This window comes from Triticum aestivum, chromosome 3A, assembly GCF_018294505.1.
Source record: "Triticum aestivum cultivar Chinese Spring chromosome 3A, IWGSC CS RefSeq v2.1, whole genome shotgun sequence".
Classification (NCBI taxonomy): Eukaryota; Viridiplantae; Streptophyta; class Magnoliopsida; order Poales; family Poaceae; genus Triticum; species Triticum aestivum.
This window is the reverse complement of record NC_057800.1, coordinates 320184708-320200998: the sequence shown is the minus strand read 5'-3', so window position 1 is coordinate 320200998 and position 16291 is coordinate 320184708. Positions and strand designations below refer to the sequence as shown.

Here is a 16291-nt window from a genome sequence, read left to right as displayed (position 1 = left end):
AATCACAACCAATAAGCTATTAAAGTAAGATACTCAATTGTATAAGTATATTCATTTGAAGGTAGCTAGAAAATACAATTCCTTTGAAGGGGGCCTTACATGGTGGAATATGTAGAATAAGCACTCAGGCATAAACCGGACATTTGAAGCCTCACCCCAGATAAGAAGGTACAATCCAATGTGGAGAAGCATTAGCTGCTGCTTCTTTAGTTCTGTGTCATCATATTTGATCCTATGACACAGAGCAATGGTATTAAGAAATGTTAAATGCTACAGGAGATTTAATGGTAATAGCATGAAACAAAATCACAAAACCATGCACCACTTACATGATTCTTGAACTAACATGCAAATAGTGACACCATGATCCATAATTTCCAAATATTTTGTCCCACAAATCATTCACAGTGTCGACCTGAAATTCCATGTCAGCTCAGTGTCAAAATTTCACATTATAAGTCCATAGCAAAAGATTCTGTTGAGCAACGCATAGGTAAAATAGAAGATAAAATGGTTGTGACAAAACCTACAAGGAACATATTGTTAAGCTTCATGCACTAGCCGACGCAACCAAAAGTCCGAACTGATGGAAAGGGCTAGGCAATCCACATATACACTTCAACACTCCCTTTCACGTGTGACGCGGGAAGTCAACATGTGGATAGTCTCAGAGGTATGGCTCAGGAGACCTATACGTGGAAACAAAGGGGGGCAGCAGCAATTTTTAGATAAATTGCGAAAGCCAGGATTTGAACTCAAGACCTTAGGCTCTGATATCATGTTAAGCTTCATGCACTAGCCAACGTAACCAAAAGTCCGAACTGATGGAAAGGGCTAGGCAATCCACATATACACTTCAACACCCCTCTCACGTGTGACGCGGGAAGTCAACACGTGGATAGACTCGGAGGTATGGCTCAAAAGGCCTATAAGTGGACAGAAAGGGGGGGGGGGGGGCGCAAACAATTTTTAGATAAATTGCGAAAGCCAAGACTTGAACTCAAGACCTTAGGCTCTAATAATATCATGTTAAGCTGCATGCACTAGCCAACGGAACCAAAAGTCCGAGCTGATGGAAAGGGCTAGGCAATCCACATATACACTTCAACACCCCTCTCACGTGTGACGCGGGAAGTCAACGCGTGGATAGACTCGGAGGTATGGCTCAAAAGGCCTATAAGTGGACACAAAGGGGTGCAGCAGCAATTTTTAGATAAATTGCGAAAGCCAGGACTTGAACTCAAGACCTTAGCTCTGATACCATGTTAAGCTTCATGCACTAGCCAACGCAACCAAAAGTCCAAACTGATGGGAAGGGATAGGCAATCCACATATACACTTCAACACATATATCTTACCAAAGGATGCCCTTCCTGTCCTGAGGTCCTTGTGCTAATATTTGCAAGCAGTAACACCATATTTTCTCTCTGATTTTCCACATTCGATTTCTACAAAAGGAACCATGTAGTACAACATTAAATATGTTTTTCAAGCATAATACCATGAGCACAAGTAAGACTGGACGGGATGACATTCCATCACCTCAGATACGATATCAGAACATAATTGGGAAAGCAATCATTTACCTGAAATCCAAATGCTAGCGAAAGCCAGTCAAGTAAATCCCAGATAGGTTTTCCTTCCCTTTGCATTGAAGACATCTGTAGCTTTGGAAGACCGTCTATGTTACGTATTACATCTATAGCACTTTTTATCTACACCATTTACAGCACAAATAGGATCATAACTTGCTGCAGATTTTCATAAACAAGTAGAAAGAGTGGGAGGAGCAAACATAAGTACTAGGAATTATAACTAACCTCCGGGAGTTCCACAACTGCTTCTGCAGAACCAGGAAAATTGAGGGGGACTATGTTGTACTTGTAACTCTTGAAATGAGCACTCTTTTCCTCTACTACTTTAGCACGTTTCATCACCTACAAAACAAAGTTTGGGAGATAGTGTTGAAGAAGCTCACCAATGGAACAGGTGAACAAAAACTTATATAAAGCAATTTTATATAAAATGGAGTACCTCAGAATCAACCTTGTTGTTTGTTACATCTCTTAACACTTCATAAAGAGCAGACGCCACTTGGTAATATCTAGCCAATTCCTCACTGAGTTTTCAACACAAAAAAGAAGGTGATTAAAGCAGTTCACCACAAACGAAATTGATTATGAGTGTATTATGTCTTACAAGTTCTGTTTTTCAGAGGTTCTGCTCAAATTTTCACAGTAGTACTTATAAAATCGTTGGATCTCCTTTGAATCATTTAAAGGAAATTGCATGTCATCCTGTCAAACATAGAATAGTGTCAGGTATTCACCACTGAAGAGAAGACGACAAAGAAGGTAGGTCTCAAAAGGAGAAAAAAAGAGGAGGTAAATTAGTCACAGTAAAGCAAGTTTGCAAGCATAGTCACAACACGGTCATGTCTGCTTCAGACATCAGACGTCCAGCATCAGTTATTCACTTTTCTTATATCGAACTGAATGAAAGAATGCAAGGACATACTATATCTCATATGAGTCAGACTCCTGAAATGAGTTCACAGTCTACTCCCCTTTGTGAGAGCTCACAGTCTACTCCCATTTGTGAGGCTAAGCAACAGCTAATACAAATCTATATCATAAATATGCATTAGAGAAGAAGACTTGCATGGTGTTAGGTCAAGAAGAAAACTAAAATAAGAGTTAATAGACAATGGATTCCCATTTTGGCCAAAACATGAATAAGCTACAAAATAAATGCAGTAAGTTTTTTTGTTGTTGATAAAATTCTGACAAGCGTGATGCTAAGATTTCAGCCACAGTGAGGAAAGGGTAGTAGCAACATCATAAGTTCAGATACATGGTTACCTGATCTAGCTTAAGTGACATGTATGTTTTGAACTGCCGAACCCCACGTTGGATGGATGATGGATCCATTCTTTGAACTTTCTTGTAGGCATATCTGCGACCTTGGTACAACATGCATGGTAAATCCAGTTTCATATCAGAATAGCATGCACTGCTTGACGTACAATATACGAGAAAGGAACCGAGAAGGTAAGACGCTAGATGGACACTAGAACTGCCAACCTAGCAACAAATTGGTTCGTGATACAAACTCAGCATGCAATGAACCAATGTCAGTTTGAGATTTAGGTGGTTTGGGGGTCGAGGACCTTGAAGTTAAGAATAAGTGTTTGCTCAGCAAATGGTTGTTCAAACTACTTACAGAGGAAGGTGTTTGGCAGGAGCTGCTCCGAAACAAGTGTTAACATAATCTTGTCATGATTAATTATGTGGATGTTGTATAAGGGCATGCAAAATTAACTAGCTATGCATCAGGCTTGCATGTCGGCAAACAGCAGCAGCTAGCACTATAGGCATGCATCCAGACTCTTTAGGTGGCACTATAGTAGCTGTCAGTGGTAAAATAGCAAAGTCTGGTTTGACTGAGCTGTAGATAGACAGCGGTATGTACTAGACTGCAGTAAGAGCTTGCACTGAGCTGTCCTAGCTCAGCTATTAAGTATTGATAGTATAGGTCGGTTCGTATAGTCCTACAAAAGGACATGTACCCCTGTTTGTAACAGTAAGCTTGTTGCTACTGATATAGAGCTACAAAGCTTCATACTAGTTCCTTTTGTGCATGTGTGTTTGAGAGAGAGAAACACTAAGAGAGTCCTCGATGAGAACCTATTAGTTCTAACAATTGGTATCAGAGCCATGTGTATTAGCTTGAGTGGGATATTAAGAAAGAAGTATTGATTGATTCCCATCGATACCCTATGATCCCAAAGAGCAGCTACCTGGCATGGTCCATCAAGGGATACCAGAGGGCATGCTCTTCTGGTGTCCGAAAAGGAGACACCCAAGGCGACTTGGGAGACCTTGAAGATCATGCACATGGATGTTGAGCGCGTGAAGGACGCCAAGGTACAAACTCTCAAGATGGAATTTGAGGGCCTGTGCATGAAGAAGTCAGAATCGATTGACGATTTTGCTGCCCGGTTGACAACCATTGTCAACAGGTCAGGGCACTTGGCGAGAAGTTCGAGGAGAATTATGCCGTCAAGAAGTTCCTTCGCGCCATCCCCAACAAGTTTCTCCAAATTGCTTAGACTATCGAACAATTTGGTGACCTCAAAACAATGACAGTGGAAGTGGTTATTGGAGGATTGAAGGCACATGAGGAGAGTCTAGGAGGAATCGGTGATGCTGGCGAGGAGCACTTGCTGCTGGCCCGCGCTGAGCGGGAGTCCAGGTTCAAGAGGAATGGAGGCGGCAACGGCTCCGTCAAGAAAAACTGCAAGTTCAATAAGGCAAAGGTTTGTTGCTATAATTGTGATGACCAGGGCATTTCTCCGAGGAATGTCGCAAGCCAAAGAAAGAAGGCAATGCAGAGGCACATTTTGCTCAAGCATGTGCCGAAGATGAACCAACCTTATCCTGATTGGCAAGGAGATATTGCCTGGTAAGTTGCATCCCCGGCAACGAGGAAGGTAGCGCTCCGGGTAAGTTGTGTCATCGGTGGCAAAAGTTTTGTGTTCTCATGTAAGTTGCGTCCACAAGATATTGTGTGTGTGGTTATGTGAGTTCTTCTGCTAGATGTGTCCACAAAATCGTGTGTGATCAAGATCTTGTGTCAGTCGTGTCCACAAGATATTTCTTGTGTTACTAGTGTCCACAAGCTGAATTCTCGTGTTAGTTGCGTCCACAAGAAGATATACTTTAGGTGCGTCTACAAGACAACATGTTTCTTGTGTTGGTTGTGTCCACAAAAAACTCCGCATATGTGATCATACAATATGAGAAGCCTGACCGATATGCAAGAGCTAAGACGATTCAGCATACCAGTGAGTTTGGTATGACAAGATTTGGTATCCCCGATATGCAAGAACTAACATTGCTAAGATGATTAGTTATGTGGATGTTGTATAATGACATGCAAAATTAGCTAGCTATGCATCAGCCTTGCATGTCGCGAAAGAGCAGCAGCTAGCACTATAGGCATGCATCCAGACTGTTCTGGTAGCACTATAGTAGTTTTTTTAGCACTATAGTAGCTGTCAGCAGTAAGAAGCAAAGTCTGATCTGACTGAGTTGTACGTAGACAGCAGTATGTCATAGACTGTAGTAAAAGCTTGCACTGAGCTGTCCTAGGTTAGCTATTAAGTATTGGTAGTATAGGCCGGTTCGCATAGTCCTATAAAAGGACATGTACCCCTGTTTGTAATAGTAAGCTTGTTGCTGCTGATATAAACCTACAGAGCTTCATACTTGTTCCTTGTGTGCATGGGTGTGTGAGAAAAACAGTGAGAGAGTCCTGGGTGAGAACCTAGTAGTCCTAAGTGTCCACGAAACCAACTAACTACCCATTCTAGAAGGGATTGATGAGGGTGAAGTCTGAGTTCTTTTGCGGAGGGTCGTTTGTGATAGGCAATGGCCTCAATACTCATTTCTGGGATGATACATGGCTTGGAGATGCGCCACTTGGCCTCCAATATCTGAACCTGTATAACATCATGCGATGAAAAGAACGTTTCAGTTGCGTCAGCGATGGGGGCGACTCCATTGAATATTGAATTTCAATGGGCGCTTGGTGGGTCAAGTGGACAGAGTGGCTACATCTGATCCATATGTTGATGACGGTCAACCTATCGCCGGATGTTGCCGACGTGTTTCGGTGTAAGTTGAATACTCCCGGTGTTTTTTCTAGCAGGTCAATGTATTCTGATCTTATTAATACTGGACCAGTGTTTCGTCACAAATATATTTGGCAAATCAAAGTGTCATTAATGATAAAGATTTTCATGTGATACCTGCACAGAGGTGTGGTATTAACAAAGACAATCTGGTTAAACAGAATTGGCAGAGATGTAGAACATGTTGCTTATGTGACCAGGAGGAAACAAGCCATCATTTATTCCTGTCATGCCCGCGTACCATCCATGTAGCTTTCAACCTGCCACCTCCAACTAGCATAGCGAATATGTTCGGCAACTGGTTGGGTGGTGTTCATCATAAGCTTAAGGCAGAGGTTGGCAAACCTAAAGGATGGAGACGCAGACACCAATTTCTTCCATCGTCGCATAAATGCCCGGAGGAGGAAAAACCACATTCACAGGATTAAGCATGTGCATGGTTGGGTCACCGAGCACGGAGAAAAGGAGAAAATCATCCATGGCCATTTCTCGGAGGTCACGGGTCGAAGGGATAGGTTGCACCAAGGATTTCAATTGGGAGGAGCTTAACATTGAGCCACTAGACTTGCATGACTTTGGCGATACTATCACTGAGCAGGAGGTATGGGAGGCCATCAAAGACTTTCCCAGTGACAAGGCTCCCGGTCCAGATGGCTTCACAGGTCTCTTTTTTTAGAAGTGTTGGGGATTCATCAAGCACGACATTATGCAAGCCATCCAAAGCTTCGACTCGCTGCACACTTCCAACCTTCAATGGCTCAACTCCGCCAATGTGGTGCTCTTGCCCAAGGAGGGCGCAGAGGGCATCTCCGACTATAGGCCCATTAGCCTTATCCACGCGGTGGCCAGAATCATTGCTAAAGCCCTCTCCTTATGCCTTGTTCCCCACATGAACGCCCTCGTCTGCAACGCTCAAAGTGCATCCATTAAGAGGTGTAGTACACATGACAAATTCATGTGCATTTGAAATTTTGCTCGTCGGCTACACAAGAGCAAAAACCCTGCCCTACTTTTCAAGCTTGACATCAAGAAGGCCTTTGACACGGTCAAGTGGGAGTACATTCTTGACCTCCTCCAACGGAAGTGGTTCCCAAGCAAGGTCCGAGATTGGATTGCGGTGCTTCTATCCACATCTTCCTCGTGCATCCTCCCGAATGGGATCCCCGGTCCCCTCATCAAGCATGCTCGTGGGCTCCGGCAGGGTGACGCGCTTTCCCCTGCTATTTGTCCTTGAGATTGATCCTCTTCATCAAATCCTTGAGTTCGCGACTTGGAAAGGCATTCTCCATAAGATACGTGGTCGGGGTGCCATGGTGAGAACCTCACTTTACGATGACGCGGTTGTTTTTATGGCCCCAATCAAGAGGGATATAGACAACCTTTCAGCAATCCTAAGGGGTTTTGGTGAGGTGACGGGCCTTTGCACAAACTTTCATAAGAGCTCAGTGGTACCCATTCGCTGCAATCATCTTCACTTGGGGCACATTCTCCAGAGCATGCCGGCGGCTAGAGCCTCCTTCTCTCTGAAATACTTGGGGCACTCTCTCTCAGTTTGACAACTCAACAAGGTGGACCTTCAATATCTTGAGGACAAAGCGGCCGGCAAATTGGTCACTTGGGAGGGCCAAAATATCACTACCATTGGTCGGACGACCCTCGTCAAATCATTCATTACCTTCCAAGCGGTGTTCTCAATCACGCCTCTTATCGTCCCACGGAGCTCTCTCCAGAACCTCAACAAAATCAAGAGGGCCTTCCTTTAATCCGGCTCAGATAAGCCGACCGGTGCCAAGCACAAGGTCAATTGGGAGGTCGTTTGCTGCCCTCGGGGGTATGGAGGAGTTGGGGTCCTCAACACTGACAAATTTGCCCGTGCTCTTCGCCTTCTTTGGCCGTGGTATGAATTGAAAGAGCCAAACAAGTTGTGCATTGGGCTTGGAAACCCATGCAATGAGGGCCTTGATTTTTCTATGCCTCCGGCACAATCATTGTCGGCAATGGCGCAAAAACGCCGTTTTAGGATTCCCCATGGCTCCTTGGGCGCAAGCCTAAGGACATCGCACCACTATTTTTTGACGCCTCAAGAAGAATTGGAAGGTGCGTGAAGCCCTTAAAGATAATGCTTGGATCCTCAAGATCAACCACAACACCATCGTCTCCTGTGCCCACGTCCGGGAGTCCTTCACTCTTTGGATGCTTGTTCATGACTTCCATCTTGACGACCTTGTGGAAGACGACATTCTTTGGAAGCACTCAAATGGTGGGATATATTCGGCGACCACCGCTTACAGAGCGCAATTCCTTGGGATGACCCTCTCCCCAAAGGAACGCATGGTGTGGAAGGTTTGGGAACCCCCGAAAGTTGAATTCCTCACATGGCTTGCACTTCAAGATTGGATTGGAACAGACGACCAGTTAGAAAGGCGGGGTTGGGCAAATTGTGCCCTTTGTCCATTTCGCAAGAGGGAGCAAGAAAGCGGATCACATCTCTTCTTCAAGTGTCGCCATACACTTAGGCCTCCGCATTTGGTCTTCGAGAAATTTAGCCTTGCTCATGTCGACACTTCGACTTGGCACATGGAGGACTCCGTCATGGATTGATGGGACAAGAGAACCAATTTGCAAATCCCAAATAGGCGAGCAATGGCGTCCCACACCATGCTTGTCTCTTGGACCCTCTGGAATGAGAGAATTCTCTCGTCTTCCGACGCAAGAGCCCCCCCCCCCATCTTATTGCTTTTGATTAGCGACGAGGCAAAGATTTGGATTACCACGGGCGTTAAGCATCTAGGGCATATTGTATTGAGCGGGTAATTGTCATGTCGTAATCATGGTGTACTTGTAAAACTCAAACTCTATTCTCCCCTTATTTGATAGATGAGGCAAATCGTATGCCTCTGTTTCGAAAAAATAAGCTTAAGGCACAAATATGTGTGGGCATCTGTGCTTTACTTTGGGTGATACGGAATTATTGCAATGAATTTTTCTAACATATCCAAACAACAACAAAAATTGCAAATCATTTTCAGAGCTACAGGATGGATACGTACTTGGGCGTACCTAGGTTATACTACTAGGGTGCACAGGGCACCGGGTCAAGATCATTTTCCTTTATACATATGGTGTGTGAGTGTGACACCCCCAACTATAGGTGAACAACGTATGCGATTTGTAGAGTGACACGAAGTTGTTGATCCTCCCTGATTCGTGCAGAGGCCCAGGCATCCACGAACTTTGGGTGCAACCGGCGGGAGGATTTGTGCAGCCCGTTTGGATGGCGATATGTGATTGAGTCATCTAATCTTGTTATGGCCCGGTTGTTCATTGGGGTTTTTTTTTTAATTTGTATGGATCTTTGGTACGTTCTTTTTAGTTAGGATGATGGTGTGCATCACCAGATGCAGAGGCCTGGGAAAACCCCTCCATTTCAAAAAAAAATTGACAATGAATGGATTGATGATTAATGTTACAAAGCAGTGATGAGTGTTGCACCGTGTACCTAATTACTACTCCCTCCGTTCGGAATTACTTGTCTCGGATATGGATGTATCTAGAACTAAAATACATCTAGATACATCCATTTCTGCGACAAGTAATTCCGAACGGAGGGAGTACTCAATACTGTGCGTAGCATCGTATCATCGTATGAGAAGTAATTTTCCACTGAAAAGTGCAAGATATGCTGTGAGTTGAAGTGGTGGTGGACTCGTGGGTCAATCTGCATTGTGCTTGTGCACTTGAATAGCGTGCATGTATGTATCTACGCAGCCTAATCAAATTTGGTGCTCGTCCGTAGGGTGGGCTAGCATCATTTTTTGTTGCAAAAATGGGGTGGGGTGGGGTGGTCGTGACTTACAGAGGAACGCGACCCGCGAGTTGAGCAGCTCGACCTCGTCGGCTGCGCGGATGAATGGCATCACCTCTGGGGCCAAGGCTTCGGGCACCCGCTCCCCGGGCTCCGCCACGCCCTCCGGAAGCCTCCGCGACGCCAGCGTCTGTGCCAGCGCGTTCCGCCTCCGCCTCACCACCGTCGACCTCGAGGCCGTCGCCGTCGCCATCGCCACAAACGTGATGGTGGGGGGCACGGTGGGCTGATGGGCTCGGACACGATTTATACGCCATTGGAAGAAGAGGAGGTGGAAGGGTGCTTGCGAGGATGGACAAATGGGTATTCCGATTCGAGCTGCCGCCGGGGAAGCAAGGAATTTTGTTCGCGGCGGCAGGAGGAAGCGCGCGCCTTCCCTGCCACCTGTATGTCTCTCTAGTCTCTACCTCTCTTGATAGGTTGATAGGTTTGGCCTTTCTTTTCCTTGCTTTCTCTGTTCTCTCTGTTAGAGCATTCAATAGATGGTTCAAAATTTGACGGTCTAAAACCAGAGATATAAAATTTAAACTAAAAAGTGCATTTTGAAGCTCCGAAAAAAGATTAACTCCAACAGATAGTCCAAATTGATGATAAAAGCAACTCCAATAGATGGTCCAAAATGAAGATGTAAAAAGACATACTACTAGTCCATTCAACATAGTTCAAACATCAAATTCAACATAGTTTCATACATCAATTTCAACTACTACTTATTCAAACTACTAGATAAACTACTCCTCATTGGAGCTACGGAACTGCTTCCAGAACTCCTCCTTCGTCGGTTCGTCGCACCCCTCCTCCTCCTCCTCCTCCTCCGAGAAGTCTGCCCAATCCTCCTCGTAAGAGGACTCGATGGGGATCACCGTCGAGGGACCGGCCTCATCCTCCTTCTTCGGCCCCTTCTTCTTCTGCTCTGCCTCACGCTTCCAGTAGTACTCCATCTCGGCCTAGACGTACTCCGGATGCTCCCGAGCAAACCTCGCCATCGCCTCCTCATCGGTCTCGCCAGCATTGACGACAACCGACGGCTTCTTCATCTTCTTCTTCGTCGTCGTGATCTCCTTCATGTTGATGCCCTGCGGCACAAGCATCTCCGCTTCCGCCCGACTCTCGATCTCTGGAAAGTTGAGGTGCAACCGAGGCCTCTCGGCACGCCTCACCGCCACGTCGTAGGCACGTGCGGCCTCGTGGGCGGAGGGGTACGTGCCGATCCACCAACGCCTTCCGACGTCGGAGAACTCCACACCCCAGTTGCCGGAAGGCTTCTGCCTCACGCCGAAGAAGCCCGACTTGCCCTTCGGCGTCTTCTTCGGCGCCATCGGGAGCGGCGTGCGGCCGGGACGGTGGCGGACGGAGCCGGGCGGGGCGGTGCTGCGGGGCGGCGGTGGCGGGCGGGGCGGTGGCGGACCGAGTCGGGCGGGGGCGGATCTGCGAGGCGGCGATGGCGTGCGGGGCGGCGGCGATGTGCGGGGCGGAGCTGCGGGGCGGCGGTGGCGGGCGGGGCGGTGGCGGGCGGGGCGGCGGTCGCCGGGCTGCGGGGCGGGCGAGCGGCGACGCGGCGTGGAAACAGCGGCTGGGCCGGATCCGCGGCGGGCGGGCGGAGGAGCGGCGTGAAAACAGCGGCGGGGGGCGGGGCAGCGCCGGATCTGATGCAGGCGGCGTGCGGCTGGGCGGTGGCGTGGTGTGGAGGCGGCGGGGCGGCGGCGGACGGGCGGAAGGTCGCGGGCGGTTGGGCGGGAACGGAAATGAAATGGCGGTTCGGCATTCGCGGGCGGCGGCTGGTTTTGGACCAGATGCATCTCGTGATGTATATTTGCACCGCGAGGTGTTGCATTTTACATCACAAAAAGGCCGCGGTCCAATTTTTTTTGCATATGGGCCGTCTGTTGGAGTAGCGTTTTTTGCCCCAGTCGGTCCAAAAATTAGTTATTTTTACATTTGGACCATCTATTGAAGATGCTCAGTTATATTAGTGATGTCTTTTTACCTTTTGCATTCTACTCTTTTGACATTCTTTTGTACTCCCTCCAGCCCATAATGTTGGCTTTGGCCTCTCAATAATATAAATTGCATATTTATTAAGAGCAACTCCAATGCGCCGACCAAACGGATAGTGATTTTGTCCGTTTTTATTCATTTGGGTCGGCCCGGCAGACACCCATGTCCGCTTCCGTGTTTGGGTCAGCGTACGCGCCGCTGGCTTGACTCGTTTTTTAATTCACGTGGAAAAAATAAAACACAAATATTTTAAAAATAGAAAAACATTAATGCCGGTCACAAAGGCTGGCGAGAGTCCACGCATCCACATTTACATTAACTAAAACACTAATTAAACCTAAACTACAAAGAGACGCGCTGCCTTAGGCGTCCTCGTCGTCGACATCGGAGCCAATGAAGTCGATCAGCGTCGGCGTCGGGCCAGCCTAGGGGAACACCGTATTCCAGACTCTGGCGATGTCGTCCACCGGGGGTGGGGCACGCGTGCCCCCTCCCCGGCGTCGCGCTCCAGCTGCTCGAGGTACTTGCCCTCACGACGCTTCTTGGGCAGCCTTTGATGACGCCATTGCTAGAGGTAGGCGCACTCCTGCGCCTCCGTCGCCCCCACCAGATTGGTGGCGCGCTGACCCATTCGCGCACCACCCTGATCCAGGAGTAGTGCTCGATGGGGGTCGGTTCCGGCTCGGCCTTGGTTGGGGACGGCGGGGCCAGCAACGGCACGACACAGTCGCAAGCCGCGGACAGCACAATGGCCTCCGCCATGCGCGCCTTGTAAGCCACCGCCTCCTCCTCCTCTTTGTGAGTTGCACGTGGCCGACGTATTTCTGCCGCAAATTTAGGTCGAAAATGGGTGCACGCAGATGCGAAGCTGACGCATTTTACGGCGCGTTAGGCCTTCATTTTTGTTCGCACCAACTCAAACGGATGGCGGCGGACGAAACGGTACCTGCGTTGGAGTTGCTCGTATTAGAGCTTACTAGCAAAAGAGCCCATGCGTTGCAACGGGTATAAAGTAAATTTCAAAGTTCACATGATATCGCGGAGTTTATCTGTTGTGGTGAAATACTGAGCTATATCTCTCAGTCCGTTAAATTCTTTATTGTATTAATGTGAATTCATATTTTACTTGCCCACTTCAAAGATAAGATGGCCGTTTAGAAAATGAAGAGTTTACATTGATTGGTGCTATTTTGTTCACACTGTCGTCAACAGTAGGAGCAAATCGACTGCACCAACGCAACCACGCTTTTCTTTGACACCAACATCACAACCTCAAGGAGGACCAGTATTGGGGCATGCAAAGCCGGGGGAGAAATGGTACGACAGAGGGGAGTAGCCACATGAAGGTGGGGTATGGAAGGACTAAGGACATGGTCATCATAGGCATGATCACAATGCTTCTCTCTCCCTTTCTCTCCATAGCCAACGTGCAGAGCGAACATTACGTGGCCCCTCCTTCACCCAGTTCAAGTAAGATGCACCGTCGTCGTACTCTTTTAACTCTCCATCCCTCCCTCCCTTCTCTGTATCTCACACCAACGGCACGGTAACATATAGAGTGGAAGAATATATTGATGGTCAGCTAGCCCACAAGAGAGCCCTAAATATCGTTTCCTTCAAAATAGTATTTTTTTAATATTTCAGTCACACGTATTTTAATTACTATAACTATTAAACCATGGTCATACAAACAAAATAGCAGACAGATAATTCTACTCGGTCCATCCAAAAGAATTTGGAATTGTACTTGGTGTTAGCACGTAGAGGGACATCTAGCGGTTTCTCATCGGTGCGGCCACAACATCTAATTCAACAAAAACAGAAGGGCCAGCCCAACAAGCAGTTATAATATAAAAAAATAATTAAATAATTACATGAAACTGAAACTAGCTACTTACTGGAGAGCACTGAACATAATAAATTTTGTAAGTTCCAACTGTACGAGACATGAAACTGAAACTGGCGTAGTCGGGGATGAAGTGGCCACAGGCGAAGTGAGCAACAAGGTAGCCGAGGATAGTGCGGAGGGGAGGGGCAGAGTGGTGGCTGCACTTGTTAATGCCAAACTTTCTCACATCCAGTGCTGTAGGAAGCTCCCTGCCTGGTTATGTTCTTCTGACTGAAGTTTGATGTTGCCCTGAATATAAGTGGAACAGTGAGAAATGCAGTTACTTTCCAGTCCATGTTGTATTCAAATATGTCACATTGATAGAGCATAGTCATAAATACTCTGACTCTCTCAAAAGGATTTGAATTTAGGGGCAAAATAATTTCAGATTCGGGGAGAAAATCATAGACGAATGGTTTGCCATGAATCCTATGGCCCCTTGTTGTCTTCAAGCTCCTACACCACAAAACAAATATGAGTACCCTGTCATACTAATGCAGACCAGAAATCAAGGGAGATATCATAATATGTGCTATACTAATCCTAATCCTCCTCTGCGAGAAGCCAGCAGCTTCCTCTGCCTGTGGAGCACCACACACAAGAACACGAAGATTTGCATGTCACCACAGAGGCGTCTCCCGAGCCTTGGCTCCAATGTAGTTGATTGGGTTGGAGCCTGTGGGCTCAAGGGTGGCTCGCTCTGCTGGTGTTGGGCAAGTTGCCCTGGCAAGGCTCTTGTCGGGGATGCGGGGGGCCACCTCGGCAAGGATCTTGCCGAGGGAGTCCACCTCACCCTCTTGCCCTCCTGCGCTTCTGGTCTTGGCGTCGCCTTGGTTGTCTTGTGCTTCAGCTTCTCTCCGGCTTCCCTCCTCTGCCCTGATAAGTGTGGCCGCGGCGCGTGGCTCTGACTGCTCGTGCACAGGTAAAGGGGTCAAAAGGAGAGCCCCTACTTTTGTACACTGACAGGAGCCCCCGGGCCTGGGCCACACATAAGCGCGACACGTTGTTGGGCTAGGCCCAGAACGGTGTGCGGGCAGGTGGGGCGGATTTTACCGTAGTAACTTCTCGTCCGTTGCGCTTCCCCACGACCTGCGTTGAACGCGCGACGTGGAGGGTCGTGCGTGACGTGGGGGTCATGTGTGGGGTGAATTCTCGCACACATGCGTCACATCATGGTAAAGAGGTGGCTCGCGCCTTCCCCATAAAAGGAGGGAGGTGTAGAGGCACGACCCATTTACTTGGATGGACTCGGGTCGTGGTCTTCAAGGCGCCCGCGCCCACGATCATGGGGCGGGGAGCGGCTGCTTCGCCCGTCCCTTTAATGCTGCTCGCTCGCCATGTGTTCCTCATGCAGGTGGAAGGAGGTGGAGGCGGGAAACCGGGCCGTCGCTGATTGGGGCAGCGGGCCGGTCCTGATTCCCTGCGCCCTCGATGACCAGATTGGTCGAGCGGGGCGGCCGAGCCCCGACTCCGCCCATTTATAAGAAGGGGAGGGGGCGGCATTCCACATTCTTCCATCATCCGTCTCCTTCCACCTTCGCTTCTTTCTTCCATCTGCCATGGCGAGAGGAAGCGCTGGACCTTCGACGGTGGCGGCGAGGGTTGCTGCTCGTCAGCGCGTCCCTCCTTCCCAAGAGCTCGTGGCGGCGGAACCGGCCATGAGAGGAAGGGGAGGGGGGGAGGCCGAGGTTGTCGTGGCGCTCGGGGGAGAGGAGGATGGGGCGGCGCATCGGCCTCGCCTCCGCCAGCGATGCCTCCCCCGATGGAGCGCCACGTCGGGGACCAGCCCCGCGAGTTCTTCATCAGGCTGCGCCGGCCACCGCATCGCCGCTTCCGTCTCCCTACTGCATTTGCTCGGGAGATGGAGCTCGATCCACCCCAGACCCGCTGGTTGCACATGACGGGCTGCGGGAACGGCGGCACGCGGGTCGACGTTGACTTCCCCGCTCCTCACGTCATGTACCTCCACAACGGATGGAAGACGTTCACACGCACCCACACCTTGACGGCGGGGCTTGTCCTCTACTTCAAGTTAATGGAGGGTAGCCTGCTTTCCATCAAGGCCTTTGGAGATCTCGGAACTCGCTTGGAGTGCTACGTGGAGAGCTCCTCCGACGATGAAGATTCCTCCTCAAGCGGGAGTGACGAGGAGGATAACGACAGCGATGACGAGGGAGTCGAGTGGCAGGATGCCGACTCCGACTTCGACTGACTGTGCCGCCCCTCCCTCGGCCACACGCCCTGCCGAGGGCCACCCTCGCCAAGCTCTCCATCGGGGTGCTCCCCGTCGTCTCCTTGGGCGGCTGGCGTAGGAGGGTCGGAGAAGGCGGAGAAGGCGGGTGATGGCCATCAAATCAGAGTACGCGGGGCACCGACGCCTTTGTCGCGTATTGCCGGCCCGCTGCCTCGTCTTCCAGCTCCCTTCCCGGCACCAAGATGTTCTCTTGGTGCCTTATGCTCCTCGCACCTTGCCTAGGCGCTCTTTTCTCCCTCCTGCCCTCTTGTTCCACACAAGAAAGGGATTACGGGCATCTTATCTCTTTTTAGTTTGTAAGCCTGTGGGCATTTGTTAATTCTAAGACTTTTAATCCCCTTGCTCATGTTTTTAATTCCGTATGAACTGTACCTGTACGGGATGTTTTTAATGAAAAAGGGTGCTTGTCGGGTTCTTTGTGCGTGAGCGAGGCCCATGCCAAGGATGAATCATTGTTATTTTCAAGATAAACATTGTCGCCCGGCAACAGGCCTTGTCGTCTCCCCACTTTGGTCGACCATTCTCGCGCTCTTGGCGGAGGCAGGGGCGAAGTAGAGTTAGGCCCCTCGTTCGTCTCCTCGCCACCGCGAC

General features: G+C 48.9%; 1 protein-coding gene and 1 pseudogene across 1 annotated transcript in view; both read right to left on the bottom strand.

The window, feature by feature from the left end:
- LOC780686 (putative callose synthase 6) overlaps positions 1 to 9999 on the bottom strand; it is a 33126-nt gene extending 23127 nt beyond the window's left edge. Inside the window, 9 exon segments of the mRNA XM_044480132.1 lie at positions 100 to 232; positions 330 to 415; positions 1359 to 1448; positions 1587 to 1715; positions 1821 to 1937; positions 2035 to 2119; positions 2200 to 2297; positions 2862 to 2955; positions 9552 to 9999. Coding sequence (XP_044336067.1) covers positions 100 to 232; positions 330 to 415; positions 1359 to 1448; positions 1587 to 1715; positions 1821 to 1937; positions 2035 to 2119; positions 2200 to 2297; positions 2862 to 2955; positions 9552 to 9817 — 1098 coding nt within the window. The 5' untranslated portion in view covers positions 9818 to 9999.
- Positions 10000 to 10291: 292 nt separating this feature from the next.
- LOC123058318 (dehydration-responsive element-binding protein 2A-like) lies at positions 10292 to 10879 on the bottom strand (annotated as a pseudogene).
- Positions 10880 to 16291: the final 5412 nt, after the last annotated feature.